Source organism: Caretta caretta, chromosome 1 (assembly GCF_965140235.1).
Source record: "Caretta caretta isolate rCarCar2 chromosome 1, rCarCar1.hap1, whole genome shotgun sequence".
Lineage (NCBI taxonomy): Eukaryota > Metazoa > Chordata > Testudines > Cheloniidae > Caretta > Caretta caretta.
In genome coordinates this window covers 61,091,791-61,104,354 of record NC_134206.1, presented here as the reverse complement: position 1 = coordinate 61,104,354, position 12,564 = coordinate 61,091,791, and the positions used below count along the sequence as shown (strand labels likewise).

General features: G+C 39.4%; 1 protein-coding gene across 2 annotated transcripts in view; it reads left to right on the top strand.

Annotated features, from left to right (window-relative positions):
- The window catches only part of GTF2F2 (general transcription factor IIF subunit 2), a 131,805-nt gene extending 119,441 nt beyond the window's left edge, over positions 1-12,364 (top strand). For both annotated transcript variants that reach the window (XM_048850723.2, XM_048850712.2), the window contains one exon: positions 11,530-12,364. In XM_048850723.2, coding sequence (XP_048706680.1) covers positions 11,530-11,649 — 120 coding nt within the window. In that variant the 3' untranslated portion in view covers positions 11,650-12,364. The remainder of the gene's footprint in view (positions 1-11,529) is intronic.
- Positions 12,365-12,564: the final 200 nt, after the last annotated feature.

Genomic DNA, 12,564 nt, shown 5'->3' with positions numbered 1-12,564 from the left:
TTTCTAAATGGAAACAATTCCATTAGCAGCTATCAGCTATTTGTTTCCTGCCCTTCAGCCTATTTTCATTCCAATGTGCCAATTTTCTCGGTGCCCCGTAGACATGAATCTCTAGTGTGAAATATTTTTTCCAAAAATATAGTATCTGTTCCTATTTCCCACTGTGGCTTCATTGTTGTCATAGCAGCTTTGCTTTCCGCCCGCGCGTGCACACGTGCACGCCAACAGGTCCAATAGGTATTTTCTCTTCTTACTTATTGTAAAGAGGTTGGCTGTTAATTAAACTCTGCATAAGTGTTCACTGCTTGATTTTCTAAAATAGCTTTTAAGACTTTCTTGGTATGTAATCTTTCCTCTAGGTTTCTAAATGTTGTGGTTATTTTCAGAATTGACTAAAAGGTTTTGCCAATTCTTTTTTCAGCTGTGTTAGAATTAATCTATTGATGCTTATCTCACCGGGTGTTAGTGTTTAAACTTCACTTAGCAAAACAGTCAAAAACTTCGTTAATCAAATAGCAAATAAATGCCAGTATTTTTGGTGTGATTGTAAATAGCATCCTTCTGACACTTTTGAAGAGTACATTGGTATATGTTGGATCTGACATTATATTTATTCTGAAGTCCTGTAAACACAGAGCAGGTCTCTTGTGAATTCTAGTACATTTTCTATTTTTACTTCAAAATAATGTAAGCACATACAAATTACACTATGATAATAGTCAAATCTACTCTCCTTTACCCTGATCTAAATATAGAGTAACTCCATAGAGGTTGTTGGAATTGTTCCAGACTTAGACTGAATAAATAACAATGAACAGAATTTGTCTGGTGTGTAAACAATAAAATATTCACTAAAGAATAGGACTACTGTGTCTAATTTGAACTGTATTTTTTTATAAATGGCTAATAGTGAGGACTATTTATAACTATTTCTAACACTTAAGCTCAGTCCACTTGTTCTCGAGTATTTTTGCATTCCTCATAAGTTTTGGAAAACATTTTTCAGAGCTTAGATGTTGATGCATTTTGCAGCTTCCCAAGTATGTTCTCACTATAATGCCATGCTAACATTTCACTCTCCATTTAAAAAACTGCATTGAGACTTCTCAGACCTTAAAAAATGCAGTAGCAATAAGAGCGTCTTATGCTGTAACTCCAGTCTTTGAAATTTTGGAGACAGTTTTCCCGAACAAAAAAATTGAAAGACTTTGTGTGCGAATGGTTTACTAGGTGGGCTCCTTTTTACCTGTTTTATTGCAGAATATTTGAACAATATTGGTGCAGTAATGTCTGATCTCATAGCTCTTAGTGCATGTAATAAATGTCATGGGGTAACGTTAAAATAATGGATATTGCTGAAGAACAGAAAACAATGAGCAGGAGTTGATTTGGTTTATTTTGAGATTTTTCAGACAAACCTCTGGAAAATACTGTGCGAGGACATCAGACTTCCTTACCAATGCAGCCTGAGCAGTGGGAAGTTCAAAAGTTGCTCTGAAATCACATTCTTCTCATTACTGTTTATTTTTCTGTCATTGGGGATTGGTTTTTCAAATACTCTGTATTGCTCTAAACTAGAGGTTTCCAGTTTAACTTTTTAATAAAGTTCTTTTTTGTTTCTGTTGCCCTTTTTTAAATTTTGCTGACAGTGGTAGCATTCACTGGTAGTAGCATTCTCCCTCCCATACTTTTCAATTGCTCTTAATTTTCTCAATTTAATGTGCCACAAGTTTGAGATAATATTATATTTAGAGGCTTTAACTTGGTGAGGTTGCACAAATATGCTGTATTTCATTTTGAGAGAGTTTTCAAATGTACAGGACGTGCAATGTTGCCAAGTTAACACTATGTTTTAAAAAAAACTTAAATTTTGGCATTTCCTGACTTTTTTCTCTGCTTGTTTTCCTTCATATTGCATTAATTGACTCTTGCACATAATATTGAATATGCTTGAGTGTTTTATAATAATCTGTAAGAGATAGGCAACAAGTTTCTTGGAGAAATTGCCCTTTTAATTATGTTCTGACACTTGTATACGTGCATATAACTCCGACTAGCTTCAATGCGTTTAGAGCAGGTTTAATTTCATTATCGCGTTCTTCACTTCAAAAAAGTTGCTTTTATGTTAGGGAGCAAGATCTGAAGCAAAGGGCAAGGGTAGAGAGATAAAGAAGGATGTGAAAAGCAAAGAAGGGGGACAGAGAATGTGGGGCACTGAGGAAAAACTTACTGTGTCACAGCAAAAAATCAATGTGAAACTGATAATCAGTTGGCCTTAAGAACATTTGAGACAAGTGGCAGATGAGGCCATCCAGATATCAGGAGCATTTGCAGGTGCACTTATGCTCAAAGAGAAGTCTCTCTAAAAAATATACCACTCACTTCTGTCCCTGTGGATTTAAAAGTGGACAGAGCCATCAAGCAAAGGCTCGGGGACTAAATCTTGGGCCTGAAGTTGAAAAATGAATTGAAGATACACAATTCATGCATCTAAGAGCATCTGAACACTTTTGCCTTATCTACTTATGTACTTACATAGAAAATAATCTAGCATCCCCTTCCACAAAAGTACGTGAATCCCTAATAACAACAACAACCAGATTCAAAAAATAGTTTTAACATCAATTACGAGTGTGGAGATGAAGGTTGTCTTTGGTTGAATGATGACTACTTTTTCAGACTCAGCGGTGAGATTCAGTAATGTTATCTACTTATTGTTTGTTGCCAAGTAATTTTGTAACGAGTGCTGTGTATTCAGTGAAACGCTACTAGTTAATTTATTGACGTCCTTTTTATGGTACGGTATCTGCCCCAGAAGACTCTTGCTTTTGTTGTTAATTTCAGCTCCAGCATTTTCAAGGCATTCTCTTCACAAAAGGAGAATATTTATGGAAGTTGTCTTGAATCCCTGATCACTTACAATTTTGCTTCAGACTGCAAAAAAACCCAACATAAAACTTACTTGTGGTGATATGGGAATTCTAGATGCAGACTGGTATATTTATTATGCTCACTTGTGTGTTAATACTTAGACAGTCAGGCTAATCTAACAGTGTAATTGTTCCAGTGGAATAGAGCTGTTTTGGGAGGTACTGATCACAGAGGGAGAGGTGATCTTTTAGGATAGGCTACGCAGCCAAAAAAAAAAAAATCTCCATGGCAGCAAGTTTCTGAGCCCGGGCCAGCTGACTCAGGCCCAAGCGACAGGGCTAGAAATATCAGAGTAAAGGTTCAGGCTCAGGCTGGAGCCTGGCCTTCCAGACCCTCCCCTTTCATCAGGTTTCAGAGCCCAGGTTTCCACCCAAGCCCAAATGTCTACACTGCTATTTTACTCTGCAGCGTGAGACTCATGAGCTTGAGTCAGGTGAGCTCTGAGGCTGTGGATCTTTTTTTTTTTTTTTTTCCTGTGTAGACATACCCTGAGGCAGCCAGGGCCAAAGCCCGGGAGGGTTTTGAATATCAGAACAGAGACCTTGAATTGGACTGTATAATCAAAGGGGAGCAAGTGCAGATGGTAGAGAATGAAGTGATGGACTCATGATGAGTGTTGTTAAGGTGTTGTTAAGCAGACAGAAAACCGGAGCATTTTCTTCCAGTTGGAGCTTTTTCAGGGCACGTGGTTTCATTCCAAGCGATGAGTTTCGCTAATCAGCCTGAAGGTCACTAAAGGCTTGGGTCTCTTGGCCAGGAGCAAGTGCAATAGCAATCTTCAGGCCAGTGCAGTCTTCAGGCCACTCACAGATGAAAGTGGGTGGCTTAGTTACCATGCCTATTTGAGCATCCAATAGCACTGAAACTGTCAATAGCACTGAGTAATCCAAAGGATGCTTAGGCTATAATATGACAGGTACCTTTGATAGTGCAGGATATTAGTGAGTAGATGAATTCTCTTTAGTGACTCCATTGTGCCATCTGGATGCTAATTTCCACTAGGCATTGTGAAAGCTGGGAGATGGAGTTAGGTTAGGTGTAAAGGAGAGGAGGGGGATCAGGTTGTAATATGCGTAATCTTGACACTTCAGCCCATGTCATTTCACGCTCTCCCACCACTAATAATAATGTGGAGTCTTGAATTTTGTCTGACTCTGCAGAAGAGGCTGTTAGAGATGGGGGAATAGTTGCTTGTAATGACCTTCTGGACTCGGACTGTGAAGAAGGATCTGAGCCAAAGGGGGATGGCGTTTTATCTGTAATTTTAACTAAACTACTTCTCTGCTCAATATTTCACAGTTGGAAGAGTTGTTCCAGGAATTTAAATTTTCTAGGTAACAGCAGTAGTTTTTGTATAGTAGATCCATTATGATGGAGGGGTGACAGCACCTTAGTTAAGATTGTGTTACAGAGTTGGGTTTTAACAGAAGCTTTAAAACCTTTATTTTTGTAAAAATCTCTTTGAAATGGCAAAACCCAAAAGATAGAATATAACCTTTGAGCACTGTCTGACTTGTTCATGGTGATTTGGTGAAAAGTGAATTGATACAGTGAGAATAAGGGTTTTAAAATAGCGTCTTTTGGCAGTATTTCCCCTATGGGATTACCTTTTCTTTGTACCCCTTTTGCAATAAATCTAAAAAACTCTTGAGTCCTGTCCTCTGGCAACATTGTTGCTCCTCATATGCTGATTCCTAAAATTTCAGTTCTACATTGACAGTGTTTGTCAACAGAATATTTTATAACTTCTTAGCCGTAACATAAAATATGTGCCAAGCTGAACCCATCACATTTTAATTTGATGACAAATCTGCTGCAGTGTGAATGCCAAAAACTACTGGCTGAGGCTAAAAATAAAGAGGTTTGCACACTCTCCCCCCACTTCACCAAAGACACCCATAGCCATGGGGAAATTACTCTGAAGTGGGAAAGGACACTAGGGATTCAAATCTCATCTCTTTGGTGCTGTTTTAAATGTCCTTGCTGTTTACTACCCTTATATCATTCACTACCACAATGAATCCCAACCTAGAAGACAGTGAGGGAAGAGCTGCTGACTGTTCAGGTAGTCACTGTTAAACATGCAGGGCTGCTCTTGGTGTACTTGCTTTCAGTAATTTTAATGGGCAAATGTTATATTGACCCAAGGAATACACTGAAGCATATCAGTCTCTCTCCCTCTTCCAGGGGGTCAACATATGAACAGCCTGAACATATTTTCTCTCTGAGTCATAGAGAGTAGCACCACTGCTTATCCCTGACTTCTGGAGGGCTTTTCCACTGAGGTACACCAAAGCTGTGAGGAAAAACTAGGAATTTAGCTAACAAACACTGTTTTGTGATAGCTAAGCCTGTGGCAGGACACACCTCAGCAATGTTACAGCAAAATGACTTCCCAAAGGCATGCAATGTGTGACAGTCAGATGTGTTGATCTGATAGTATATAAATGATAGGAAAGCATTTGAGGTCTCTGTTAAGGATTTGTGCTAGAGTGCACAAATTTGATGGAGATTGAAGGAAAATTCAAATGCTTTTCTTTTAAATGTAGTGTTGATTTACATTACGGGTAGTTGAGGTCTGTGAGTTTTTGATCAAGGGAGATAATATTGCATCTATACTCCCCCTTAGTTTCTCTTGATGAGAATAAAAGGTGGTTTCTAAAATATGTTAAAAGAAAAGGAGTACTTGTGGCACCTTAGAGACTAACCAATTTATTTGAGCATGAGCTTTCGTGAGCTACAGCTCACTTCATCAGATGCATACCGTGGAAACTGTAGCTAGCACCAGCAGGAGAGTGAGAAAACCTGGATTTGTGCTGGAAATGGCCCACCTGATGATCACTTTAGATAAGCTATTACCAGCAGGACAGTGGGGTGGGAGGAGGTATTGTTTCATATTCTCTGTGTATATATAAAGTCTGCTACAGTTTCCACGGTATGCATCTGATGAAGTGAGCTGTAGCTCACGAAAGCTCATGCTCAAATAAATTGGTTAGTCTCTAAGGTGCCACAAGTACTCCTTTTCTTTTTGCGAATACAGACTAACACGGCTGTTACTCTGAAACCTAAAATATGTTAGTTAGAACATTGCTACCTAAAACATTCTTAAAATACACCTTTCTATTGTAATCAAAAGAAACCTTAGAATCAGCGCTCCTATGAAGTGTTTACCTTTTACCCTCTGTTCCCAAACTTCCTGCCCCCTCTCCGCAATTGTGGAAGAAGGGAGAGGTTCCCCTACCAGTTATTTTTTCTCTTTAGTCTAACTCAGGGCTCACTGAAAACAAAGGGAAGTTTCTCAAGCAGGGAAGTGCAACAAAAACAACCTAATGAACTCAATATCAGTCCTGTTTTGCATTGTTCTTGTGAACTTGTTTTTACTGTTCCCACAAGAGAGACTTCCTTTGTTACTTTCTGATATAATTTTGAGTTATACTAAAGAGAGAGGCAAATAATCTCATTTCTACTCATGCCCAAATCTCCCAGCCCCTGCTCTCCAGTCTTTTGGCGCTGGCAGGGAGAAGGGTATGTGTACAGATATGGAGAATGCTTAGTTGTTTTCAAAGGGTTTGGGGGTGCAGCGATTTCATCTACAACTTATTTACAAGGTAAACAAAACAAACTCACTTAAAACAATTATTGACATTTTTAAAAACACATCTTGTTTTTTAAAAATATTAAGCTCTAACAGTTTCTAAATTCTGTTTAAACTTCATTTTAATTTTAATCCTATTCACCGTGTCTTTAAACCATGTTTAAAGTGAGTTTTAAAACCATGCTTCAGATAACAGTTTAATCCCACAGTAGACAGGGTCTAAATTCCCTTAAATTTCCTCACAAAGATCAAATAAAGTTAATCAAATCTTGTTCTCGGAAAAACCTGTCTGTTCTGTTTGATCCAAAAAAATAAAGTGCCTAGTTCTTTGAATTCTGTTCAGAAATGCCCATAAGTATTGTATTCCTCACGCTATGCTTTCTGTTCCACAGAAGCATTTTGCAGTTGTGTGACCTGTCTTCTAAGCCATAAATACATCAAATCAATCCAATAACTGTCTACATATATTTGTTTAATGTGGTTATGTGGGTATATAGCTTTTGTTGTGCTTCATTCCCATGGACTTCAGTGGTAGCTGTGCAAGTCTTCAAGAGCAGAATTTGGCCTTGATTCCATAAATAGATCTTAGTCTCAAACACTCTTAAACCATGCTATGAAGTGCAAAGTTGCCTGTGCACGGGTGCACAAGAGTTGAAAATGAATGCATGCTTAATTCCATGTGTGCATGCTTCAGTGTACTTGCATGCAGTTCCTGTTAATTGTATGTATGGCATGCACGTTTTTGAAAAGATTTTGCACGCTACCAGTATCATTTTAACAAAAAAGCTCACATCATTGATCTGCACGATCTAGAATCAAATATGAATACTCACTCAGGCCGCTGAAAAGTCTGTCTAGTTTGTAATATGAAGGCAGCTGTATATTGTTTGGAAGGAAGCTCATCTGTTCTCACAGATTCAGTAATGTGCAGATTCAGATTCAGTTTCCTTTAATCTGTTGCTGCCACCTGCTGGGGTTAGTTCTCTACAGCACTTAAAACTCAGACACTGAAGAGTCATCCATGCAGTACAAAATGAACGCTGTGTTCTTTGTTTGCCATTTGTACCAATGATCGTTTTAATTGCAGACCTGGAAAAGGATAATGAAAAAGCAGCTTGTTTGTATGTGTGGTTATTAATCCAGGTTTATTTATAATCATTACATAATAATCATCAGAATGGATTTTAAGAACGATTTTCCTACATAAATCTAATTAGAATAACATTTTTTACAGAAGTGGTGGTATACTATGCTTTGCTTAGGGCTTGGCTACACTTGCGAGTTTACAGCGCAATAAAGGAGCCCCAGGTGCACTAGCTCACTATCCGTCCAAAACTGGCAAGGCACGTAGAGCGCTCTGACTCCGCGGCTACAGCACTGCTGGTACTCCACCTCGGCGAGTGGAATAACGTTTGCTGCGCCCCGCTGGAGCGCCGCGGCGTCAGTGTGAACGAGGTGTTGCATTACTGTGCTCTGATCAGCCTCCGGAAACGTCCCATAATCCCTTTAAGTCAAGTGGCCACTCTTGTCATTGTTTTGAACTCGCTGTAGGAATGTGGATATGTCCTTTCAAAGCTCCGTTTCTGACAGCTGGCTGCTTATCTGCTCTGGGACAGAGGAACCGTTACTGAGGAATGCTGCTTGCTCTGAGTGAGAGAGAGAGAGAGGCGGGGGAAGGGGAGGGAGGGAGGTCTGCTGCTGTCTGAACTTACAAGACAGCATGCTGACATGCTCTCAGCCCCCCAAAAACTCACTCTCTCTCCCCCCACATACACACAACACACTCCCTGTCATTCTCCACCCCACCCCCTGCATTTGAAAAGCATGTTGCAGCCCATTTGCATGCTGGGATAGCTATCACAATGCGCTGCTCTTTGTGGCTTTGCAAGAGCTGCTAATGTGGCCACGGCAGTGCGCTTCCAGCTGAGAGAGTAAACACTCAGCAGGGTTTTCCCTGCTGCTGTCTCCGAAGGCTGGTTTACTCCCAGTGCTCTACAACTGCAGGTGTAGCCATGCCCTTAGTAAAATGTTGATGTGGGAGAATACTAATGATCAGAATCTGTAGAAGATAGAGAGCACATCTTTTTTAAGTTTCTTAAAGCCAAAAAATAAAGTTGGCCAAATCTTTCTTGCATACGTTCACCTCAGGCTCTGCTCCAAGTAAAACTTGGGAAGGAGATAAAATTGCACAAGGATGAGAGGGTAGGCTGTTGTATCAACAAATGTCTGCTTTCCATGGGCTGAGCTGTAAGAGAAGGATCAGGCAGACGTTATCACTTAGTGTCACTAGAGATGTAAAAAGCTGTAATAATTCTAACGCACGCAGATCAATACATTTTGTAAAATGAGTTTGAAAGTGCTCACACTATACCTGTGTCAGGGTATAAATCTTATGTAGTGATTCTCAAACTATAGTTGCTATAGTATTCCAGGGTAGGCAGTACCTGAATATCTAATCCTTTTAAAAAAAAAAAAAGAAAAAAGAAAACAAGCCAACAGCAAAACTTTCCAATATACATTATGAAGAAGCAAAAGAGGCCACAACCCCAATTTTTTTCTTTGTACTTGATCTTTAGATGCAATAATTGTTAACTGTTTCACAGTCAAAAAACTGATTAGCGTTAGCCAGCTTGTAAGCTCTTTGGGGCAGGGACCAATATTTACTTCTGTTTGTACAGTGCCAGAATAATGGGGCCATGATCTTGATTGGGGACTTGGGGCACTGCCATAATATAAATGATAAATATTTTCATAAAGTCGGGGGTAAATTATTATGGACCAATAGCCACAATTTAAAAATGTATATCTGGAACAAATGAAATCCTAACAATCGTATAAGTCTGTTAGTAGGTGGGGTTGGTAAAATGTAAGTAATGATGAAGGGAAGGCATTTTTCAGTACATACTTGTTCTTTATTTGGAAGAAAACAAGATGATATACTCACGTCTTAAAGGGATGACTTTGTTTTATCACAATTATTCTGACAGTAATTAGGTAGGATGTTAAATAACTACTAAAGTTAAACATTTTAAAATCTGCCAGACCACGTAACTTTCACCCAAGAGTTTTAAAATAATTGACTAAGATGCTTTCTGAGGTATTGAATGTTGATATTTAACAAATCCTGTGGAGTACTGGTACTAAGTACAGACTTGAGGTGACAAAAGCAAGGATCACTGTAGCAATCTGAAAGAAAAGGTTGCAACCTCTGGCTAAAAGTAGTGAGGAAAAAAGCAGTTGGTCACTGGTATCATCTGCACATCCAGAAGCAGCTGAGGATCCAGTAAATGAGCAGCACTGCCAATAGGCTTGAGTCATAGTCATAGAGTTTAAGGCCAGAAAGGGACCACCAGATCTGATTGCTTGTATATCACAGGCCACCAACACTAAATCCAACAACCAAAATTAGATCAAACGATAACAGCCTACAAGAGACTAGACTATTATGCGCCACAGGCAGGGAATAGGAGAGACCAAGGTGCACCTGTGCCTGAGGCCCCGCCATGGCAGGGAAATGAGATATACCCAGATAATCCTGGCAAGTGAGCCGCACTGACACCACAAGGAAGGTGGAAAATCCCCAAGGTCACTGCCAGTCTGACCTGGGGGAGAATTCCTTCCCAATCCCACATATGGCGATCCCTTAGACCATGACCATGTGAGCAAGAACCAGCCAGCCAAGCACCTGAGAGAGGATGCTTGATGCCACCTCAAAGCCCTGGCCCTCCCCATCCAGTGGCCCATCTCCAGCTGCAGCCATCCCTGCTGCTCCAAAGGAAGGAGATTTAAAAAAAAAAAAAAAAATTCCAGAATACATGGGGGGTGGAGCGGGAAATAGTTTTTTGAACCCCACAGGTGGCTGGCTGAAACACGAGCTTTTAGGAGCATAAGATATAAACCACAAATTAGTTCCAAGGCTGCTAAGCCTGCACCTTGCCATCAGAAGCAACACAGTCATACAGTTGGACTCATAAATTTGTCCTGCTCTCTCAAAACTAATTAAGGTATTTTCCTCCACAACTTCTATTGGGAGGCTGTTCCAGAGCCTCACCCCTCCGATGCTTAGGAACCTTCTAATTTCCAGCCTGAATTTGTTCGCAGCCAGTTTTATACCCGTTTGTTCTTGTGCCAACAGTGTCCTTTAGCTGAAATATCTCTTCACCCTCTCAGGTATTTACTCCCCTAATGTATCTATTGAGGTGATTGGGACAGCTTTCAGTAACCTCCTGAAACTCCTACACTCAGAAGCTCACCATCAGCACATGTGACTTCCTGCCATATTTCCGGGCCTCTGAAGTTGAAGGCGCTTCGTCACTTGGACTCCTTTGTAGCATTGTAGTACTGTCCAGTAGAAAGATAAAATTGTCCACTCTGAATTTTGGTGTAGCTACATTTGTAAAGCATATGGTATCTTCGGCATCTTGCAGCCTTTTGATTTTTCTAATCTCCCAACAAATCAGTGTGCCGTGGGATCCTTCTTGCCTCCCGACCTCTGGGTATTAATGCTTTGCATTTACATGTGCTCTACAGATATTATATAATCCTCCTTCCTGGGATGTTAAGAATACTGCTTCTGTGACACTCCAAGCACCTGCTGACCCTTAGTTCAGCTCGCTAGAGGTGCTGCACTTCTAAACTAAACAATGAGGCCAACTGAAGAATTGTCATAGTTGGGACTCAGTTGTTCCTTCTCCAGTTCCAAGGATGCATTCTTGACTATTAAATCTACTTCTGCTTTAATATGTATTGTAGTCAAGGGATTTAAAACCTGTCAGACATTCATTCAAAATGCAATTATTGCACAACTAATCGCACAGAGTGTCAGAAGTTAGTTCCATTAAACTATTAAACCTTATAAAGAAATTGTTATTGGTAGTTGTCAGATTATTTCATTATCATTTTTATTAACAGTGTAAATGTGGGTTGGCAGATCGTGTGTTGGTTTCAATTAGAACTACAGTAATTGCGTGTCTTTCTAATTTAAATGTTTTGTTTCTTTTCAGATATACTTGAAAGAAATTTTAAGAGAAATAGGCATCTACAATGTTAAGGGGACCCACAAAAACACATGGGAGCTGAAGCCAGAATATAGACATTATCAAGGAGAAGAGAAGAGTGATTAATGCCACTGTTAATGAAGCATACACAGAGGCTATAGAATAATGGGACTGCGCTGAGGGAACGCTGCAGTTAAACAGACTGGACTGAGCACAATTCAGTACCAAGAGATCTTAAAAAGAGTAATACTTTGTAATTTGCCTGGCTTCATTTTTAAAAGCAAGTTTCTTGGATGTTTCTATACGTTTGTCTTGTTTCTGACAAAAAAAATTACAGAATAAACTTGTATTAGATTTATCTTTATTAGAAACCTTTTGAGTTTTGGCTTTGTTTTTTTAATAGTTTTGAGTTTTGTTAAATATTGATCGCTTTAAAGTAAAACGTACTTTAGAGGGACCTGTAACTTTGTGTTTTGCATCCCAGCAGTACTGCGTTTTTACTTCCTATTCTGTGTTCCTTAGTGGCCTGATCCCGTGAGGTGGTGATCATCCATAGTTAATACTGATTGGGAATTTATGGGCACTTTGTGCTTTTTAGGATCAGTCTTTAGTCATGACACTCATGGTGATTCTAAGTCTTCCTGAGAACAAATAATGCTCAGTTTAAAAAAAGCTCTTTACTAAACTGGTTAATGGGGAGAGGGGAACCACTACAGTTGATCACTGAGGAAAAATTACTACGGCCCCATAAGACCTTTAATATGTTTGTTTTTTAAAATGTGCTCATGTTTTATGTTTAAGCATATCAATAAAGAGAGCATTTAATTTGTACCAAATAAAATTATGTATATTATTGGGTGAATATTAAAGCTCTAATCAATTGAATTATATAGATATGAAAGGCTATTTTTAGACATAGTTTCTATCCCTGAGTTTGCCACTGGATCTCCCTGCAACATTGAGAAAGTCACTTAACCATTCTGTGCCTCGCTTTCCCCATTTTTAAAATGGAGCTAAATGCCCACTTTTGTAAAGCACCCA